This window comes from Diospyros lotus, chromosome 11, assembly GCF_014633365.1.
Source record: "Diospyros lotus cultivar Yz01 chromosome 11, ASM1463336v1, whole genome shotgun sequence".
In the NCBI taxonomy this organism is placed as follows: domain Eukaryota; kingdom Viridiplantae; phylum Streptophyta; class Magnoliopsida; order Ericales; family Ebenaceae; genus Diospyros; species Diospyros lotus.
Genome location: NC_068348.1, coordinates 21,834,473 through 21,856,582, shown reverse-complemented (window position 1 = coordinate 21,856,582; position 22,110 = coordinate 21,834,473). Strand labels below are relative to the sequence as shown.

Here is a 22,110-nt window from a genome sequence, read left to right as displayed (position 1 = left end):
GCTTTCTAAATATGGAGGATAAGATCAGGGCTGATTTTAGAAAGCTGATTTAGCATTCATCCCATTCCATAATTCCGTAGATTATTCAACAGTAATTTTTTAATCTATTTTTTGTAATAATAAATAAATATCTGAAAATATGAAAAAATGAGCAAACTACTGAAAAATGCAAGGAAAATGATAAAATAAATCTGGAAATTTTGTGTGGAACTTAATAAAAGAGATTCAATGAATAATAACTTGTTTTTCTGGAATTTTTGGAATTTGTTCCTGAAATTTATTTCTGTAATGTAAAATAAATATGCTAAAAATATGAGAAAATAAGAAAAATACTGAAAATTTAAATAAAAATGATGAAATAAATCAGGAATTTATTTTGGGAATTTAATAAAGAAATTCCAACAATTATAGACTTTATTTCTGGAATTTCTGAAATTTATTTGTGAAGTTATTTCTGCAATGTATAACAAATGTTGCTGAAAATATGATGAAATGAGAAAAATATGAAAAATTAAAAGAAAGAGGATGAAATAAATCTGGAATTTACTTCTGTAATTAAAAGATATATGGAGATTTGATTTTATGATTTAATTTTGTAAATATTTATGAAATAAATTATGAGCTTTAACAGAATTTCCAGATTTATTTTATTCGTCAAATAAATAACATACATGGTGAAAATGTGAAGTTTTAATAAAATTTGAGAAACGAGTTTAGGGAAATTTTTCAAAAAATTGAGGCGAATTATATTTTATCTGAACACAATTGGTCCCTAGGCAAGGAACCTAGAAAGGTTGGTCAAGTATTAAGATAAAGAATACTCGATACATTGATTCAAAACTAGAACTCTACTTATACAAGTTTCTATATTATCTAGTTCTACTATTTAGGAGATTACACAACGGATTTTAGGATACAATTGAAGCAAGATAACTCCTATCTAATCCTATTTTTTATCCTGATTTTAGGGACTTATCTTCACTGCATTTGATCGGACCAGGCTCCATTCACTGCATGTCTCCTTTTGAGCTGTAGATTCTTCTAATGAACTCCTTAATAGCTTAGGACTCTCCAACACCCCCCCCCCCCCCCCCCCCCCACTCAAGCTAAGAATAGATGTCTCTCATTCCTAGCTTGTTAATGAGAGTCTCAAATCCTAGTCTTGACATAAATTTAATGAGTACATCTGCCTCTTGGTCTGCTGTAGGAATGTATACCAACCTTATACCTCCCTCTTCAATCTCTCGTGGGATGAAGCTTTGATCAATCCGGACATGTTTCATTCTATCATGCTACACCGGGTTGTTGACAATGCTGATGGCTGACTTACTGTCACTGTATAGCTTTATTGGTTTGGTTAGAGGCATTTGTAGATCTTCCATCAGTCTTACCACCCAAATTAGTTCACAAATTCCTTGGACAATTGCTCTAAATTCTGCTTCAGCACTGCTTCTAGCCACAGCGGATTGTTTTTCACTTCTCCATGTGACTAAGTTTCCCCATAATTTTGTGCAAAATCCTGATGTAGGCCGACTATCTATAACCGAGTTTGCCCAATCTGCATCGGAGAACCCTTCAACCCCTCTTTCATTAGTCTTTTTAAATAGTAATCCCTTACCTGATGTGCCCTTTAGGTACCTCAAAATGTGATAAACTACCGTCAAATGTTGTTGAGTTGGAGCATGCATAAATTGGCTTATGATGCTCACGGAATATGCTATGTCTGGACGTGTCAAGGAAAGATAAATCAATCTCCCAACTAGCCATTGACACCTTTCTTTGTTTACTAGTGGATCATCATCCCTTTTTTCATACTTCCAATTTCTTTCTAGTGGGGTATGTCTTGGTTTGCATCCAAGCATTCCTGTATCTTTTAAAAGATAAAGTGTATATTTTCTTTGAGATATTATCATTCCTTCTTTGCTCCTTGCCACTTCCATCGCTAGAAAGTATCTCATTGTTCCTAAATCCTTTACCTCAAACTTTTCTTTCAATCTCTATTTTAGGGCTACAATTTCATTAGTATCATCACCTGTAATGATTATGCCATCCACATATACTATCAAGATGCATCTGCTTGATAGCTGGACCAAAGGTCATGTGTTTGATGTAAGTGTGGCCTATGAGTTCTTTCGTCTGAAGGGGCAGGCCAAGGTTTGGGCAAAGGCTGTGTGGCATCCTTGCCTTGTTCCCAAGCATGCCTTCATGCTATGGCTATGCGTTAGATCCAGCATTCTAACAAGGGATAAACTCCTATTTTTGGACATTGATCGGACTTGTCCCTTGTGCAATGAGGCTGAGGAATCGGTGGCTCACCTATTTTTCCTGTGCCCTATTAGCTTGGCAGTTTGGGCACATATCAGAGCGTGGTTGGGCATCTCCAAGGCCATGACTTCGATCCTGAGTACTCTTAAGTGGCTAAAGAAAGAAGCCAAGGGCTCCTCTTGGTTAAGTAATTTTTGATAATGTCCAATCTACAATTGAGGGTCTCGTTCGTAAGATTAAAACCTTTGTATACAAAGTAATGTTTACTATGTATTCTTATGTTTTGATCCATTTTGAAGCCCTTGCTTAAGGCCTATAGTATTTGGATGTTTATCAATGTTCCTGGGTATGCCCAGTGATTGTACGTACATTTTGATCATTTATACATATTTACCGATTGATCAAAAAGATGCATCTTTTTCCATTTTCATGTTTAGTAAATAAAGTGTGGTCGGTCTCACCTTGCTTGTAGCCAAATTGTTTCAAAGTTGAACTGAACTTCTTAAACTATGCTCTAGGGAATTGCTTCAACCCATAACGAGATTTATGTAACTTGCATACCTTGCCAATTGCTCCTTGTTCCTCAAAACGGGTGGAATCTTCATATATACCTCTTATTCTAACTCACCATTTAGGAATGCATTCTTGATATAAAATTGAAACAACTCCCAATCTAAGTTCACAACAATAGATAAAAGCACCCTAATAGAGTTTAATTTCGCCACCGGAGCAAAAGTCTCCTCATAATCGAACTTTCTTTGTTTCCTTTTTCCTTAGGACATTATGTTCTCCTTAGCCCTCTAGAGTGTCCAATTGTTCTGGGGCTAAGTGGTTTGTATCATTTATTGATGACTACACTAGGATGACATGGGTATATTTACTCAAAGACAAAGCAGCCATCGGCACTATCCTACCCTTGTTTTATAGGATGATTCTCACTCAAGTTGGGGTCTCTATCAAAAAATTCAGAAGTGATAATGCAAGAGACTATTTTAATCACCTCAATCAATTTTTCCAACAAGAGGGATTATTCATGAATCCTCGTGTTGAAACCCCTCAGCAAAATAGAGTTGCTGAGCGAAAGATAAAGTATCTCCTAAATGTTGCTAGAGCTCTCTTGCATCAACATTCAGTGCCTAAATCTTTCTGGAGTGAGGCAGTGATGATTGCAACCTATTTAATCAATAAGGTTCTCTCAAGAGTTCTAGATCAGCTTACCTCATTTCAGTGTCTTTCTTCCTACTTCCCAAAGATTGATCCTCATACCTCTCTTCCTTTTAAGGTATTCGGGTGTGTAGCTTTTGTTCATGTCTCTAAACATCATAGGGATAAGTTTGACCCTCGAGCCCTTAGGTGTGTCTTTTTGGGGCTATTCTCCTACCCAAAAAGGGTACAAGTGCTACTACCCTCCTACTCGAAAAATTCTTATGTCTAAGGATGTAACCTTTGTGGAGAATCAGTCTTTTTTCCAGTCTTCTACTCTTAGTCCTAAGGGGGAGATTACAGCTACTGATGATCATGATTTACCTATCATGGAAGTGTCTCAGCCATATTAGCCACATTCTCCTCCTAATCTCTCAACTTTACCTACTACTTATAATTCAAAGACAGTAGAAATAGGAGGGTAGCAAACATCTCTTGATTCTCCACCCTTTGTTCAACCCAAAATATCTCATGTCAGGTTTAAGGGCTCACCATACGTATACAAGAGGAAGGAACAACCCAATCCATGTGCTAAGCAGGGCCCATCATCTATCCCTCAGTCAGGTTTGGAGCTCACTCAACCCTCTGATGGTTCTCAACCCATTAATTGTTCTAATCCTATACATTATGATTTGGATCTGCCTATTGCTGTTAGAAAAGGGGTTCGGAGCTGCACACATCACCCTATTGCCCAATTCATTTCCTATCACAGGCTATCCCCAATTCACAAGAGTTTTCTAACCTCTCTTGATTCCATACCTATTCCTAAGACTATAGAAGAGGCATTACAAGATCAGAATTGGGCACAAGCTTTGCATGAGTTGGAGAGAATCAAACTTGGGAAATGGTGCCTAAACCAAAGGGAGTTCAACCAGTAGGGTGTAGATGGGTGTTTAATGTGAAATATAATACTGATGGAACATTGGAAAGGTACAAAGCCCGATTGGTAGCCAAGGGCTACACTCAAACTTACGGTATAGATTATTTGGAAACTTTTACACCTGTGGCTAAGATGACTACAGTGAGGATTCTACTCTCTTTGGCTAGCTGTTATGGCCGAGAGTTGATGCAACTAGATGTCAAAAATGTCTTCCTGCATGGTGACCTAGAGAAAGAGGTTTTTATGGAACCCCCACTAGGATTTACTAATGGAGTTGATGTAGGTTATGTTAGCAATTTAACCTTTTATGGGCTAAAGCAATCTCCAAGAGTCTGGTTTGATCAATTCTCAAGAGCTATGAAAGAAATAGGGTATTGGCAAAGCAGGGGGGATCGCACTCTATTCATCAAGCATTCCAAGAAAGGTACTTTAATAGCCTTACTTGTGTATGTAGGTGACATAATTGTCACTGGAAATGACTATGGTGAATAGAAGTTACTAAAGGAGCATTTGGCCCGTGTGTTTGACATCAAGGACCTTGGTAGACTTAGGTACTTATTGGGGATAAAGGTTGCCTACTCTTAAGGAATATATATTTCTTTCCCAAAGAAAATACACCACGGATCTATTGGAAAAGGTCGGGATGCTTGGTGGCAGAGCAACTAGCACACCTTTGGAACCTAACCTAAAGTTAGGTCACAGTGATAGTTCAGTGGTTGATCGGGGGATATACCAAAGGTTAGTGGGTAGATTAATCTATCTATCTCACACTCGACCTGACATAGCATTTGCTGTTAGCCCGGTGAATCTATTCATACATCATCCTACTAAAGAACACATGCTAGCTGTTAGAAGAATTTTGTGTTATCTTAAAGCAACTCTGGGAAAGGGTCCATTATTCAAATCAGGGAAGGAACTGGAGGTCCTAAGCTACATTGATGCTAATTATGGAGGCTCCTTTATGGATAGAAGGTCCACTACAAGTTATTGTGTGTTTTTGGGAAGAAATTTGGTGTCTTGGAGGAGTAAAAAACAAGGTGTAGTAGCCAGGTCTGGTGTTGAGGTAGAGTTTAAGGCAATGACACTTGGCTTATGTGAGTTATTGTGGTTAAAGATTGTGCTGGATGATCTAAAGGTTTCTATCAATGGTCCCATGCAATTACTTTGTGACAATCAATTAGCAATTAGTATTGCACATAATCCAATGCAACATGATTTGATCGTCACTTTATCAAGGAAAAGATAGAAGCTAAGGTGATTTGTATACCTTTTGTCTCTTCAGAAAATCAGCTAGCTGATTTACTAATAAAATGATTGCCTATCAAAAGATTTGAAGAACTTACAAGCAAGCTGGGAATGATGGATATTCAGTTTGAGGGAGAGTGTTGAATAATCCATGGAATTATGGAATGGGATGAATCCTAAATCAGCTTTCTAAAATCAGCCCTGATCATATCCTTCATATTTAGAAAGCTATTCAGTTATAGAGATTTTCTAATTCTGTGTTGTATCTTGTTTCCTTGTACAGTGTATAGTGTATCTTTCCATTCTTTGTAGCTTTCCTGAAGTGTAATTCTCATCCCTATTAATAGAGAGTGTAATACTGAGCATAATTAAGAAAGTTAGTGGCTTATTCTTGTTTATTCTACATCCATCAGCCTACTTTCTACAACATATTTTTTAAATATTTTTACACCAAAATTAAAATGTTGCAGGCAAACACAGGCACATACAAAACTAAAATATACAAACACGAAAACACACATGTACATACAAACACATACACATAAAATACACAAAAATTGCAACACATACCCACATTTATGGACAGTAATTTATCAAATATCAGTTAAAACATGTACCTTCAGCTGTGGGTTGTTGATTTAGGTGTGGGAGAGTGAGGAGAAGTGAGGATTTTGGAGAGAAAGGCATGCAGGTTACCATTTGGCATGTCTAGTCTGCTTGGATAAGTGAGGGAGAAGAGGAGCGATAGGTTATAAGCATGCTGGAGAGAAAACAGCATCTGTTGGTTTAATGAAGAACTGTTGGTTCAACCATTGTTTCTTCAGTAAAGAGTTGGCTGAATCAGCATCTTTAAGACCATCCCTTAAAAATTTTCCAACCCCGTAGTGTGTAAGTGTACACAAGCTGAACCTGCTATTCTGTGCTGACTTTAAGCCATACTGGCTTTATCACATTGTGGCTGCTAATGTGGAGATTTTGTGCTATATTGGTAAATATTTTCAAAATAGTGTATATTTTTGATAAATTTTTATTACAATAATGTTATTCTTGTAAAATATTCAAGATTGCATCAAGATCAATAATGGCACAGTTATAGCTATCAATCAAAGGTTGTAGCGGCTGATCATTCCAAGTAATAGCTATCAACAGGCACAACTGTAAATGTAATAATCCCTATAATAGCACATTTTCTAGATCTAATTTAAAAGTTTTTTTTTTATGTTTCAGGTTTTTCACATGGAATGAATTCAGGAAAGGGCAATGCAGTAGTTCAAAAGCCACGAAATTATGTACACATGCCCCCGGAACTCCTTGTCAATATTGATATACCAATAGATGTTTTAAAATCATTTTACTTGCTTCCTTCACTAATGCATCGACTGGAGTCTCTGATGTTGGCCTCCCAGCTTAGAGGAGAGATTGGCAGTCTTTCTAGCAATTCTTTGACATCAAGTTCCTTGGTTTGTGTTCTATTTTATAGTGTTGACTTTGATTGTGTTGATTTTCTAATGAGACACCTCTTTTTATCCTTCATCTAATTATTAGTTTTGTTGAATAGATTCTGGAAGCCATCACCACTCTGAGATGCAATGAAAGTTTTTCCATGGAACGCCTGGAGTTGCTTGGTGATTCAGTTTTGAAGTATGTTGTGAGCTGCCACCTGTTTCTTAAATATCCAAAGAAGCACGAAGGACAATTATCTGCTCGGCGCCAATGGGCCGTCTGTAATTCTACCTTACATAAACTTGGAACTGATCGCAACTTACAGGTTTAGTGTTTTGGCTTTTCCATATTGAAGTTCAGAACTTGATTACAAATGCATACTTTGTATTTTGTTGTTAGGCCATAGGGTCATCACATAGTGCTAGTTCATCAATTCAGAGGGCACACAGGAGCCAGATTAGATGACATATGTGTACACCCTTTGGCATACGTGACAAAGTAGATGCTTTCAAAGCTGAGTTTCCTTCCTCAACTCCCTTGCCTTCTGACATTTTAGATGTGTCCATCATGCCAAAGCAATAAGCTCTATCTCCAAGGTCAATTATACTTGTATGATACATATTAAGTGCTTTACGCTTCAGCCAAGATTGGTCCTCATCAGTTTTTCCTGGTGAAGTATTCATTTTTTTTTTTTTTCCCTTCAATGCACTGCATATTGACACTTTAGTCCTTGTTCACTTTTCATTAGCTTGGAGTGGACATATTCCTTTGCCTCCTGCACAGGTGGGAAGGTACATCTTGTCATTTATCAGCACCCACATAGTTGTCTTCCTTGCTTTATTGCAAAGTTTTAAACTTGTGATCAACAGCTGTACCAATCCATGTTCAGTCCAATTTAGTCCTCTTCCTAGAGATCAAGATTTGTGCTAGGTATGTGGGATTTATTTTTTGGTTGCATCCACAAGCATAGCGTAAGCACTTACAGTCTAACTTTCAGAACGAGCTTATAAGAGGACTTCACAGGTGACCTTACCATATGATGTTAGTTGGGTTTAAGGGTGCCTAACTGAAGTTGAAGTTTAGGTGGTACCTCACCATGTGATTTTTGGCATTTAGGTGGCTTATAAGGTAAAATCCTTGTATCTGAAAACATGAATTGATTTTGGTGATCAAATCGGAATATTCACTTGCTTCTGGTCTACTGTAGATCTATTTGTTATCCTACTGTTATTTACCTTTTCTTATCCACTTTTTAACCTTTAAACTATTTTCTTATCCTTTGATAGGGGTATATACGGGATAGTGCATTTGATCCCCAAAGATGGCTTGCTCCAGGACAATGTTCTATACGCCCTTGTCCTTGTTCATGTGGAGTGGATACTTTGCATGTGCCTCTGGATAGCAAATTTCAAACTGAGGATGCTAAAGTTGTTGTGGGGAAGTGCTGTGACCGGGGTCATAGGTGGATGGTTTCCAAAACCATATCTGATTGTGTTGAAGCTCTGATAGGAGCATGCTATGTGGGTGGTGGACTGACTGCAGCCCTTCATTTGATGAAATGGCTTGGCCTTGATGCTGAACTTGAGCCCTCACTCATAGATGAAGCCACTAAAACTGCATCTCTCCACTCCTGCATTCCAAAAACTAAAGAAATTGAAATTCTGGAGTCAAAGCTTGGGTATGAGTTCTCTGTGAATGGTCTGCTATTAGAGGCAGTAACTCATGCATCTGAGCAAGCACTGGATGTTGGCTTCTGTTACCAGGTAGCAAGGGAAAAATTTTATATTTTCCTTTATCTCTGCATGAAAATTTTAGCTGGGTGTATAACTTAGTTTGAGCTTTTCTTTAAGAGTCCAACACTGCCTTGGTGGCTTGCTGATGTAGGACAGAGAAGTAGAGATAGGAATTCGTCCTTCTATTTTATTTCTTTTGTTCATTTCCAAATTTCTTTTGTTTCCTTTAGTTAGTAGGTTCCATTAGAATCGTAATTAGAGTGGGATTATGGTTATTAGTTGCTTATATTAGACTAGGATGTAATTGAAAGTAGGTTTTGATAATTGATATTATTGAGATATTTGAGTAAGTTTATTGATTTAAGTTTTCTGTTCATTCTTATTTTTGGGGGGCATCAATTGTATTTATTGTAAGCCTTTACTAGCATGTGGACTTTGAGTAGTCATTTTAGAAGTTAGCCTTGCAGACCTTGGAGTAATGGACTTCCAGAGCATGTACTTCTGAGAGAAGTCCAGGGAAAGAACTTTACTAAACAAGTGTGTTCTTGGTGTAATGACTTCTGGGGTGCAGAAGTCCATTCACAAGTTCCGTTAAACAAATTCCATGGTGGTGAATCTGTGAGGAGGGCATCCATAATATTTTATGAGTTTGGTCAGTGCAATAATCACCAGCCTGGACAATCACTTTCTTATGTTTGATAGGCCTTTTGACCACAGAGAGAACATTATGCCTAATTTATGATCAACTTAGTATTACTTAATCAGTATTCACATGCTAATATTTTCTAATTGTAACTAATATAGTATATATCTATTTACATGCCTCCATATGCATGTATTCATCTATATGCATCCCATATGTGTTTTTACTGCGCTCTTAGATGGAAAGTTGCCCTAATAGGAAGAAGAAATATTTCCTTCTAGATAGTGATATTTTAATTTGCTTTAGAAACAAACTTTACAAAGTTCTATAAGATCTTAACTTTCTTTTCATTGTTTCTTGCAGAGGCTTGAATTTCTTGGTGATTCTGTATTAGACATACTTATTACATGGCATTTGTACCAAAGCCATAAAGAGATAGATCCAGGAGAATTGACGGACTTGCGTTCAGCCTCTGTTAATAATAATAATTTTGCTCATGCTGCCGTGAAACATAACCTTCATCAGCATCTTCAGCATTGCTCTGGGTTTCTTTTAAGTCAAATAACAGAGTATGTGAAATCCGTTTCTGATTCTCATAGCAACTGCAATACCTTGCAAGGCTTGAAGGTTCCTAAGGTATTTTTTTACCGTGGCCCATTTATGACATTTGCAGTACAAGGTTTGAATTTTTTTTTTTTTTCTCAATTGACTGCAGATAATTAACATGAGATGAGAAATACATCACCCAACTCTCATTTCTTTATCTACAACATAATCAGCAGTGGGGGAAATTAAGACTATCACTGTACAATTGTTATCTAGGTCTCAATAACCAAAGTATCATAGCAACCAATTGAATCCCACTAAACCACATTGGCATGAGCAAGGGTGGATATTAATAAACTGTGTTGGTTGCATTAATTTATTTACATATGTTATATGACATACCATATAGTATTTCTTTACTGTTTGCTGCTTTTCTTGTTTCAATTAATTGCCCTTGTGTTCTCTGAAAAAAGGTAATAAGAAATTGATCTCCCTTGGTATATGTTTTCTACTGCAGGCTCTTGGAGACATGGTGGAAAGTATTGCAGGGGCAATACTTATTGATTCTAAGCTCAATCTAGATGCAGTGTGGAGAATCTTCAAACCTCTTTTATCTCCCATTGTGACCCCAGATAAACTTGAACTTCCTCCATTACGCGAACTGATTGAATTATGTGACTCTCTTGGGTACTTTATAAAAGAGGAGTGTATAAAAAAGGGAGAAGTGGTACATGCTGAGCTCAAATTGCAACTTAAAGACATTCTATTGGTTGGAGAGGGAATTGGGCACAGCAGAAAAGTGGCCAAGGGACAAGCAGCTCTTCATTTGTTGAAGGACCTGGAGGTTTTTCAGCATTTTGTTGTTTTAAAGTCATCACAAGTTTTCTTTTTTCCATCAAGAATCCTTCTCCTCTCAACACATTACACTTAAAAAGCATTTTTATCTGAGATAATGGCTAAAAAATTGCATTGTGAAAGATACTAAAATATGTGTAACCAGCTATCTGTTTAATTAATGTATGCCCCCACCCACCAAAAAATGGGGGTGGGAGGAGTCCTTTTACTCCAGTGTAGTTTCTTTTTTCAGGGGACTATCCAGACCAAAGTTACTAGGTGCATTAAGAAAAACAATTAGGCTCATGACAAATTAAAACATTTTCCTTATTGTCTAATAAGTAGATTGATGATATATTCTGACTGCTTGTGAGACTCAGACTGGACAACCTGCGATTGATCTCATAATAGTTTCATAATAATTTTGTGTTGGAGGCTTTTCTAGTCGTCAAACATATCCATGTATATAGTAAGCATAAGATTGATGATCATTTCTACCTTTGGTTTATTAACAAAAGATGCTGCATTCATTGTATTTTTTCGTCTGTAATGTGACTTTGGTGTTCATGTAGCCAACCCCACATAGTGGGATAATGGCTGGATATGTTGTTGTTAATGTGACTTTGGTGTTCTATTTCCTCTACTGGAACAGAACAGAGGAATTGCGAACTCCAAAAGGAGAAAACAAGAATCTGATACAGTTGGTGATCTGTCTTCCCAAGACCTGGGTAAGAATATTTGCAGTGGAACTGATGTTGATCCTTCAGAGCCAATAGCCCAAAAAAGGAAGTTAACTGCGAGTCAGTTGCATTTGGATCCCTATAGAAGTCCTTCCCATAGCGAAAATTCATCTACCAAATCCTGTGATTCTAAGATTAACACTCCAGGTATGCACTCATTATAAGTTTTTCAGAAAAGGAATTGAAATTTGAAATGAAGATGCAGCCTTGTGGGCTAGTGCTTATACAATTTAGAATAACTTTCCAATTGTAAACCATTACAAAAAGGAAATTATTTCAGCAGTTTTAAGGTATTTAGTTACTTGTAGTCTTGTACCATATTTTATCATGAAATTATGAAGTTGCATGTGTCGGAACATGTCTGTCAATAGCTATACGGATGAGAAAGCACATGATATCACCATCCTCTTTTTTTTTTTTTTTTTTCAATTCTCAAAATATCTTTGTGGTATAGCACTATATCGAATTTGCAATCTACTGTAATATGTGCAATTGCAAGTGAATGGGCACATAGAATATATCTATATATGACCTCGTTATTGACTTGTTAGTATTAACTCATTGGCATCTCTGGGGTGCTTTGTATTGCATTCATTTGTCAAACGCTTAATAATCATTTTTTATTTTAGCTTGTCAAAGTTTTAGGATACAGCCATGTAAGAGTGAAGCATTGCATCACTCTTTAACATAGTAATAGTGGGAAATATAGCATGCACTGGGAATGCCTCTATAGAAAACCTAGGAAGATTATAAAACCAAGATATGACTTGACAACCTAACTAGAAAAAAGTTTGTTGACTTTCTCTAGAATGCTCTGCAGAGATCCAAGGACTTGCCCCTATGGTTGCTAATTTTTGTTTGGGCACCAATCTGAGGTTCATTTACAACATTGAAAATCTAAGGTCAAGCGGTAACTGACTGCTGTTACATGTGTAAGATGGCTGCATGTTTGTTTAAGCACCTTTTTTTACATTATGTGGTTGCTATAGATTACTGGAGTTTGATTTATTCTAGCTTTGATGTGGGTATCCTTAGTTTTTTAACATTTTTTCTTGGGGTTGTGCATACCCAAGATGGGGCTTGAGCCATGACTGTAACACTGTTATTTTGTGTTATGTATTGTATCTGATAGGAGAGGAACTTAAAAGAGCTCTCAATGAAGTTGATAGTTTGATTCATTGTGTGAAAATTTACATCCTTACCTCTCTATTTTTTCAATTGAGAGGACTCTTTTCTCTGCCAGCTCCTTTTTCATGGATGATTTACACCTATATGTAGAAAGATTATTTCTTTTTATGCAGGGTTTTGTGCTCCATTTCTAGCAGTCTATTGATATAGTTTTATCTCAAAAATAGTGTAAAAGGTTTGGGTGCCTGCTAGCTTGTATCAGCTTTGAGCTTTCATCTGAATTAAAGCTTGGCACTGCTCTTACACATAAACTGGATTGTCTTGTGGGGAAAAAAATTGGCGTTTTATGTTGCTGTTTTCCTGTTTAACTATGATAATAATGAGTATTATTATTATTATTTTGGGCAGTTCTTGCATCGATTGACATGAAGAAGGGAGGTCCTCGGACATCTCTTTATAGCCTCTGCAAGAAACTGCAGTGGCCCATGCCAACCTTTGAAACGACAGAGAACAAATCAAGGTTAGTCCCACAAAACCATACTCATTGATCTTGCTATGCTCATTTAGAATATTTGGATTTGTTTACTTAATAAGTCATTGACTTTTCTGGTAAACTTTCATTTTAACTGCTTCGCTTATGATATTACGGATTGTTTCCTCAAGTTGTTATTTGACTTATCTATATAAGGCTCCGTTTTAGTGATGTGAATTATTCACATCACTTGTATTTGACAAAACTGATACTGCTTTTGCACAGAACTTTAATTGAGTTTTGTGAAGGCTCTGAAAAGAGAACCGGTTTCAACAGTTTCGTATCAACAATAACCTTGACCATTCCTGAGTTTGGTGACATCGAACAAACTGGAGACCAGAGAGCAGACAAGAAGAGTTCGTTCGACTCTGCAGCACTCGTCATGCTGTTCGAGCTTGAAAGGCAAGGACGGATCTCCATTGAGGGCGTGAAAGTGTAAGTGAGCGGCAAACTTCTCGTATTCTTCAGCGGTTGATGAAAGGTGGGATTGAGTAATTGTTCGTTTATTAGACTTGGGCTTTTTATAGCTTTCTCAATCAAAATTGTTCGTTTATTAGACTTGGGCTTGTTATAGCTTTCTCAATCAATTGTATGTAAAAAGTAGTAAGCTAGTAGGACAATCAGGGAAAACCAATTTCTGCAGGGCTAATAAGATGCCGCCATTGTCCTCACTTGCTGTAACTAATGATGCGTGCATAGTCATTACCATTTACCAAAGCAGAGGACCTGAGTCTTCCTTGTCTTTTCTCTCTCTTCTGTGTTTTCCTCCACTTCGCATTGGTCTTTATGTTTCTCTGAAAGCGCAGTTAAAATTAGGGGTAGGTGTTCATGAGGTCAGAAACTGACTGCCACTAACTTTCTTTTTCGCCTCATGACATGACACCAAGTCATCGCGCATGGTCTTGTAATGCCAAACCATGTGCCCTATCTCATGCTCTCTATTTCCATGACTCAAAAATGACTATGAAATAGCGGATTTTGGCAGAGGGTCGCGATGAGCTAGTGGAGGATCTAATGAGCTGAGCTACAACAATGCTAATTATATTCTATTTCTATTTGATCCCCTAGGTTTTATATTAGACCCATCCCCACTTTGTTTTTTGTCCATGCATTGTACTGCTGCTTGTGTTTTGTTACAAAGTATGTTTCGTTCGTGCTTGCTTTATTCAATCCCGTGCTTCTTGCGGCTTTAGGGTTTAGGATTCTACAGGCATTGCCTTGAATTTTTTTTCTTCTAAAGCACTATATTTTTTTAAAAAGAATATAATGTAAAACTTGCTACCGGTGGCGACGTTTTATGTAAGGTGCCGCTATTATTGACAGTAGTGAATTTAGTTCAGCCCATTTCCTTCACATTATTTGCTTGGAATACCGTGCTTGGTCAAATTTTGTGCTTTGGAATTCCCTACTTGATGATACCCTTAGTATGTATTGCTGGCTGGTGCACCATCCAAGGGCGATCAACTAGGGGGAGGGATCTTTCGTTCTGAGTGATCGATCTGGCGGTGCTAAGCGATGTAGTCATCTAGAGCCCCCTGAGTAGGGCCCTCTTGCCTTGGAACCACAGTTGCATGCCATCGATCCCACAAGTTTAAATGTGCCTGCCTAGTGATAGGTACTCCAGTGGTATGTCCCCACCGCCCTGCCTGTCCAAGTCATACAGGTCCGTATCTATGTCCCTCCGTGGGGGGATGTGTTGCACCATACTAAATCAAATCCTAAATAAAAAAAAAACCCAAAATACATCACTAAATCAAACAATCACAAATCACATCCCAACATCCAAAAACCACAAATCAAACCCTAAACACATATAAAATAACCCTAAATCAAGCCGTTAAACCTACAGCCAAATTCAAGAATCCTAAATCAACTAACCTTCAATTACAAAACGGTTATCCAAGCTAGTCCTTGCTACAATTTTGGTTTGCCTAATGTTGATTCGAGTCTCGTTGACAATGTGCAAAAGGTATTTTCAAGCTAAATTTTTGGGAGATCATATCTACCATGATATGGTGGGGTCTGTGTGGCTCTGTGCATCGTGGGTGATTAATATGGTGCTTCATTACGTTGTGTGATAGGGTTTGTGCAAACATTGTTTGTCCCTCGTGATTGTTTAGAAACTCCATCTATCACATTATGGAGTTTTACCTAACTCACATGGATGGGGCAATTTGCATAGCCTCAGGGGAATTAGTCAGGACAAATGTTCGAATACCAAATGTTACAAAAAAGAAAACTTAAAAAACCCTAAGTTAAATCCTAAATCCAAAAATTCCAAAATCAAAGCATAAACTCAAACCATTTTACTTCTCACATTAGAAATTTATAGATAAAAAGGTACAACATGTGTAAAGGTACTTGTCATACATGAAGCCATTGTGAAATGCAAATGTGATCTTGTAGGCGAGGTCAATGGTGACATAGGGAGAACAATAGGGGGAGAGAGATCGTTTAGGTGGTAGGGTCAGATGGAGAGGTGGCACTAATTGCTAGCAATAGATAGGTTGTCAAGAGAGAGCTTCTAGTCTTTTGGTTTTCATCCGTCGAACCCTTATGCTAGAATGAGACCAAGTGATAGCAAAATTATGAAGATTTGCATTTTGAAAAATGTAAAATAACGAAATGATGTAGAAAACAAGTGATTAATAGTAGCGTAATATGACTGATATCGCTGCTAACAATGATGAAAAAGGTTTTATCACTACTGTTGGTAACGTTTTAATACCTTTTTAATATCATAAACGCTACTAAGAACAATAAATTCATGAAATATTCTAACATTTTCAAATTAAGTTGTTCCAATTGTTATCTATAAAACAATTTTATTCTCACCTTGTTCTTTATATAACAAGTTTGGCGATCAAATAAGTGAATTCACTACAGCTTAGTAGCAATATGTAGCATACCATGTTACTAGCAATGGCTAGTTGTAACATGGCTTTATGAGGTGGAATATTTATAGAGTAGTACGTTGAATATATAATTTGAAAATGTAGTATTTTATTAATTTATTTTAAAAATTCCAATGCCTTTTACTAGGCTTAGGCTTAGGCTTAGGCTACGTCTATAGTTTTATTTTGCCTAGAAAAAAAAAAAAAAAGAAGAAGAAAAAACCTAATCATATGATTAGGGGTTCCGTAATTTACTTATTTAATTATTTTTCCTTTAAACTCACTCTTTCTCCAAACAACGTGACGAAGCTGTAAATGTCATTAGTGGAATCGTTGTTAAGGTTTATCCATGCTCTCAGTAAAATTAAAATTAAAATTAAAATTAAAATCAAAATCAAATTATAGTCATAGCTTGGCACATTTCTTGCATTGCTAAATAATTATTCTTATAACAAAATAAATTTAAAAAAATTACACGTGGCATCCTTAAAGCTTAAAATATTTGTAAAAGTTACTCCTAACATTTGAGAAAATATGATGAGTAGCTTTAAGATTTAATGTTACATTATAATTTTCACTCCCACTAGTTAACCCTAGTGAAATATTTCAAAATGACCAAACTATCGTGATTTAAAAAGTTTCTCTTTCCTCACCATTGCCAAGAAGTTGTTACCCCTATTTTTCTCCTCGACTGGACCTAGAGTTGGCAAATGGGCCTGGTGGCCCATGGGCCTACCCTCCTCTTAGCTCGGCTCGGCCCGATATTGTAGCAAATAAGCTGAGCTGACCTGGTACTGTAGCAAACGAGTCGTGATAGGTTAGTGATTTGTGACTCGCAACCTTATCCAACCCACCAAAATAGCTCGGCCCAACTCGCCTTAGCCCATTTATTAAGGGCCATAAGGTCGTGTCGGGCCCCCATTTCCTATTGCCCGGCTCGACCTGCCTCCCTCGAGGGCCAAGCGAGAGGCGGGCCAGTCCGGCTTGACCCGTTCATTTTCCAACTCTAGTTGGACCCTTTCTTTGGCCATTGAAAGATTGCAGCCACCATTGTTGCCCTTGTTCTTTTTTGGGGTGCCTTTCTTTTCTGTTTCTTCTTTTGACCAAATCACACTTGTTCTTACCACCCTGCTCTTATTTGATGTAAGGTAATTCTTCTTCTTCTTTTTCTTTCTCTCTTTATTTTTTCTTTCTCTCTTTGTTTTCGATGATCGAACCTTGCTAGGGTTTAATTTAAACCTAAATGGAAAAAGTCCACATTTTGGGTTCAAACCCAATGGTTAGTGATTGGCAATGACAGGTGATCACTTGTTTTTTTTTTTTTTTTTTAAATTCAAATGAGAGATAATGAATAATAAAATTCATCATTTTGCTCATTTATTTAATCATCACAACAAAACAAAACAAAAAAAAGTTTAGAGACGGAAATTTTTTTATATCTAAATGAACCAAATTCTGTATCTAAACAGTTCAAGATAGAATTAATGACAAAAAGTCAGCTGCATCATTAAATGGTGTTACTCACCGATTAGAGACAGAATTTGGCTTCAGTCTCTCTTTAGAGATGAAAATAATTTCATCTTTGACCTAAAAAAATTCATCTTATAATTAATTTTTCAATTTTGTCATAAAAATAATAAAATATTAATTAAAAATTCAAAGAAAGTATTTTTTGTCTCTGAAAAAGTGATTTAAGAAGGGATATTTTTCCATTTCTGAAGTAAAAAAATTAATGTTTAATCACAATTTTAATTGGATTCCTGAATTTCATAAATCCAAAATCTGCTTTCAAATGGGAAAAAATTCAATGCAAAAACCTGTAATATCTCCAATTCCAACAACAATCACACCACTAATCCATAATCCCAAAGTTGGGCACCAAAGATAATTTAAAACAATCATTTGAGAAAAACAAATAAAATAAAATAAAATCTTCCAAATACACGCAAATAAAAAAATATTAAATTTCAAAAATGTCATTGTGAGGCTCCTTGTCAATAAAATCTAAAAACAAATAAATAATAAGATATAAATTTCATAATCTCAAGGCTCTTAATCAACATACCCATCATCATCATACCTATGAGCGTCGGTTGAGTCATGAGCGTCAATAGTTGGAGGAGTGCGATTTTGTTCACCCCCTTTAACGGGGGTGAACATAACCCCCAAACATTTTAGGGGTTAAAACTAACAGACGGGCCCCAAAAAACTAACAGAGGGGTGCCCTATGTTAGTTTTAACCCCCAAAACGTTAAAGAGGGTGAACAAAATCACACTCGTGATTGGAGTGGCTAAGGTGGATCAACTAAAGTGGTTGGTTGAGGTGGATTGACTAGAGTAATCCAGGTTGGTAGAGGATGGATTGAGGGCATCTGGACAATTCCTAAATGTTGAAAATTGACATGTATCATCTTTTGTTGCTCATGCAACTTAGTGGTTAGACTAGAGATTGTCTGACGCATAGTGTTAATCTCATACCGAGAGACAACCTTATTTTAGGAGACAACAATATAATTAGGATAGGTTGTCCCTAGGCCAAATATGCGCCCCTTCTTATTCTTTCTTTTAACCATATCCATATAAAAGACTGTTGTCAAAGGTAGCTGAAAATTGACCTAGAGAACTCTCATCTCCATATGCACATGACGAATCTCTCATTCTGTCGCATTTTGATGCAAGTGAGTCATGTGAAGCAAAATTGAGTTTTATATTATAATGATAATATGAATATTAAATTTGATTTAAATTTTAGTACTTACAACAATTTGTTCAGCTTTTGAAGAAATCCAAGCTTCTTCATTCTTAGAATGCTTAATGCGAGCGAAGAGTTCAAAACTAGTTGAATTTCTCTTCAATTCACTTTTTTGCAAAAGACAAAAGAGGCACGTTTCAATAGAATTAAATACGAACATGAGCATGGGGCATAACCAAAATTAATGCAATAATATGATTGTTAATGATGATTAAATAGTACCATTCTCTTTCTATGCTAAGTTGCAGAGATGAAACCACTTATGTGAAGTGATGAACCTTCATTAGAGCGTCTATTTTGGCTATTATTGTTACTCTTTTGCAACCCTTTGGGATCTTGCCATTTTTCTTCCAATTCCTTCCTTACATCAGGAGGAATCCATTCATTCTCTTCTATCATCATCATCTCTTACCTTGTTCATTGCATTTTTTAGAGCTTTAGAGCACTTGCTATTGAAGTGTTTTCTGACTTTCTTTTCATCCTTTAACAATCACTTATATTTCTTCTGCATGTAGGAATATTTTTAAAAAAAATTGAGTGAGTCAACATCTTGTATAAAAAATATTGTTATTCAATCAAAAATACACTTTACCTTCACCCTCTAATCCACTTCACTCCAAGATCTCCATGCACCATCAAATTTGGCTTTCACGGTGTTAAGAGATATGGCCCGATAGTCCCTTAGTTGGCTTAAAGCTACAAATGAATAAAAAATGTTAGAACCAAGAGAATAATTAAAAGGTAGGTGGTTTATAAATACTTAATCCAACACAGTGACAGGTTGTATCCATATACGGCTATCTGTCGGATCCATCTACCCAAATGAAGGTCGGGGAGGCGATTTTGTGGAAGAAGAAGACGCCTGTGAGGAAAGAAAAGGTACATCACCACACTGGGTTTGCTGTGACCCTGTAGTAAAATTATTTGTGGTGGGTAGTGGGGAGGGTAAAGAAGTAGATGGGTCTATCCCCGTGCATAGGGTCACTCTACCCCACCTCTACCTCAATCTGACATCTATATGGAATAATTAACAACATTCGTATAAACTGTGAGGTTTAGAGTAAGATGTAGAACACAATATATATAGTCGCATAAATGCCATAATTTGATAGAGCAAGGTACATAAATAATGAAAAACAAACGGTTAAAATTACATAGAAATAAAAGTACACATTCAATCTAATTAGACAATGTGTTAGTAATTGAAAATTTCATTAATGCCATAATTTGATAAAACAAGGTACATAAAACAAAGTAATTGAAAATTACATTAATAACTCTAATTAGACAAGTAGAGTTATTGTCATTCAAAACCTAATTAAGACTCTATGTTAGTAAATTTGACATTAGATGGAATAGACAAGTTTTTGTCTAATTCTTCTAATTTCGGTTCCTATGATTTGTCCAATAATAGTAGTTATCCATAAACCCCTTCTTACATAAATCTTTTATCATCTCATCAACCAATTTGTATTTCTTACATTTACATTTTAAACAAGGACATCTCAATTTTACTGGGGCCTCAAAATAATCTTGAGCACATGCAAAGTTTATAAACTCTCTTAACCTCTGAATAAATTCTATCATTCAAAAGTCAATACTAACTCAACCTATATTATCCATTCATTTCCTATGCTCAAACCTAGCAAGTTAAGGAAAAGACTCAAAACTTTCTTAACCTGCAACAAATACAAAATTGTTGTAAGCTCAGATCCAGCCAGTTTCACTAGACTAAACTACCCTTTTCCCATGTTTCACATCAAATTAACTTGAAATAAGTTTAATATTTGAGTAATGGGACATGCTTGAGTTCTATACATATCATCTTTAACTTAAAAACAAAGTAACAATTGCAAGTGACCTCAATGCACCTAAAACTAATATTAAATAATCTCCAATAAGCCTTCACAGGGATGGTGTAGTGATAAAATTTCATATGAAATATGAGGGTTTAAATAAATGCGACAACTTGCTAAAAGGTTTAAGTTTCACATGAATTACATTGAATGTCCAGTTTTAAGTGTGTATAAATTATGTCTACATTCAAATTTACTCGAAAAATGCACCAAGGGAAATGTCACCTGCCTTTAGAAATTAATCAAGCGAAACTCGAACGCTTTAGATAAAAAGAAAAAAAAATCTCCAATAATCTCCTTTGTCAAAGACTACTACAAATATGATATATAGTAGTTGAGTTATAATGAAGAGAGATGAAGCAGTTGGCGAGGTGAGAGACTCGTGTAAATAGACTTGATCATGTGAATATATGTTACCAATAATTAATGAGACTGACCTCGATTAATGGCGTGGGACCTCAGTAGACTGAATTTTCCTAGTCGGCGGCGGAAGCACCTGCTGCTAAGGTCGAGGCGGCGACGGCGAGGTTGGCGGAGCTATGACAGGGAAGGAGAGGGATAGGAGACGGATGGCGGAGGCGGCGAGAAAGGCGGAGCTATGGCGGAAAAGGAGAGGGAGAGGGATAGGGAGACGGACGGTGGAGGCGGCGACGAAGACGGCGAGAGTGGCAGAGCTATGGTGGAAAAGGAGAGAGACACGGATAGCGGAGGCGATTACGGCAGCGGCGGCGGCGACGGTTAGGAATAGGGACATTTGTCGAAATGAGCGGGGAAGGGGGTAAGCACGTGCAGAGACGGAAATTTTCCGTCTCTAAATCTAAATCCGTCTCTGAAGCCTGAACAACGCCTTCTCCCAGAGCGAATAGGGACGGAATTTTTAAATAATATTAATATGATAAAAAAATATATTTTTTACTTTTAGACCATTCCTAATTATATATTTTTTATTTAGAGACACATTCCGTGTTTTTCTACTTATTACTCTCATACAATATGTATTATTAAACTAATAATAAAGATATAAAATTAGAGACAATTTTTTTTAATTGAAAAAATTATCTCTAATTTTGTTTATATGTTCTTCTTCTACTACTAAAATATAAATTGTGAGTTTTCATTATAATCTCTCTCTAATGAGAATTTTTTCTTCACTAACTTTTGTCCGTAATTAGGGTTTTTTTTATAATAAATAAGAGAAATTATTGTTATTTTTAAAATGTGAAAGAAAGTTTTGTAAGTATCTAGTTATTATAATTTATCTAGTTAGTGTTTGTTAAAATGAATAAGATAAGATTAAAATATTTTTTTGACCAATATATAAAATAATCAAGATAAACCTAAGAAACAATACAAGAATTTTATTAAATTAATTGTTAAATTTTTTGAAATACATTAGGGGAGATAAATTAAAAGTTA

The 22,110-nt window shown here is 36.3% G+C and overlaps 1 protein-coding gene across 2 annotated transcripts in view; it reads left to right on the top strand.

The window, feature by feature from the left end:
* Positions 1-13,909, top strand: part of LOC127812691 (endoribonuclease Dicer homolog 3a) — a 79,717-nt gene extending 65,808 nt beyond the window's left edge. For both annotated transcript variants that reach the window (XM_052353201.1, XM_052353200.1), the window contains exons 18-25: positions 6,821-7,053; positions 7,152-7,361; positions 8,323-8,799; positions 9,776-10,048; positions 10,476-10,802; positions 11,445-11,679; positions 13,069-13,180; positions 13,418-13,909. In XM_052353201.1, the coding sequence (XP_052209161.1) occupies positions 6,821-7,053; positions 7,152-7,361; positions 8,323-8,799; positions 9,776-10,048; positions 10,476-10,802; positions 11,445-11,679; positions 13,069-13,180; positions 13,418-13,631 (2,081 nt within the window). In that variant the 3' untranslated portion in view covers positions 13,632-13,909. The remainder of the gene's footprint in view (positions 1-6,820; positions 7,054-7,151; positions 7,362-8,322; positions 8,800-9,775; positions 10,049-10,475; positions 10,803-11,444; positions 11,680-13,068; positions 13,181-13,417) is intronic.
* The last annotated feature ends 8,201 nt before the right edge of the window (positions 13,910-22,110 follow it).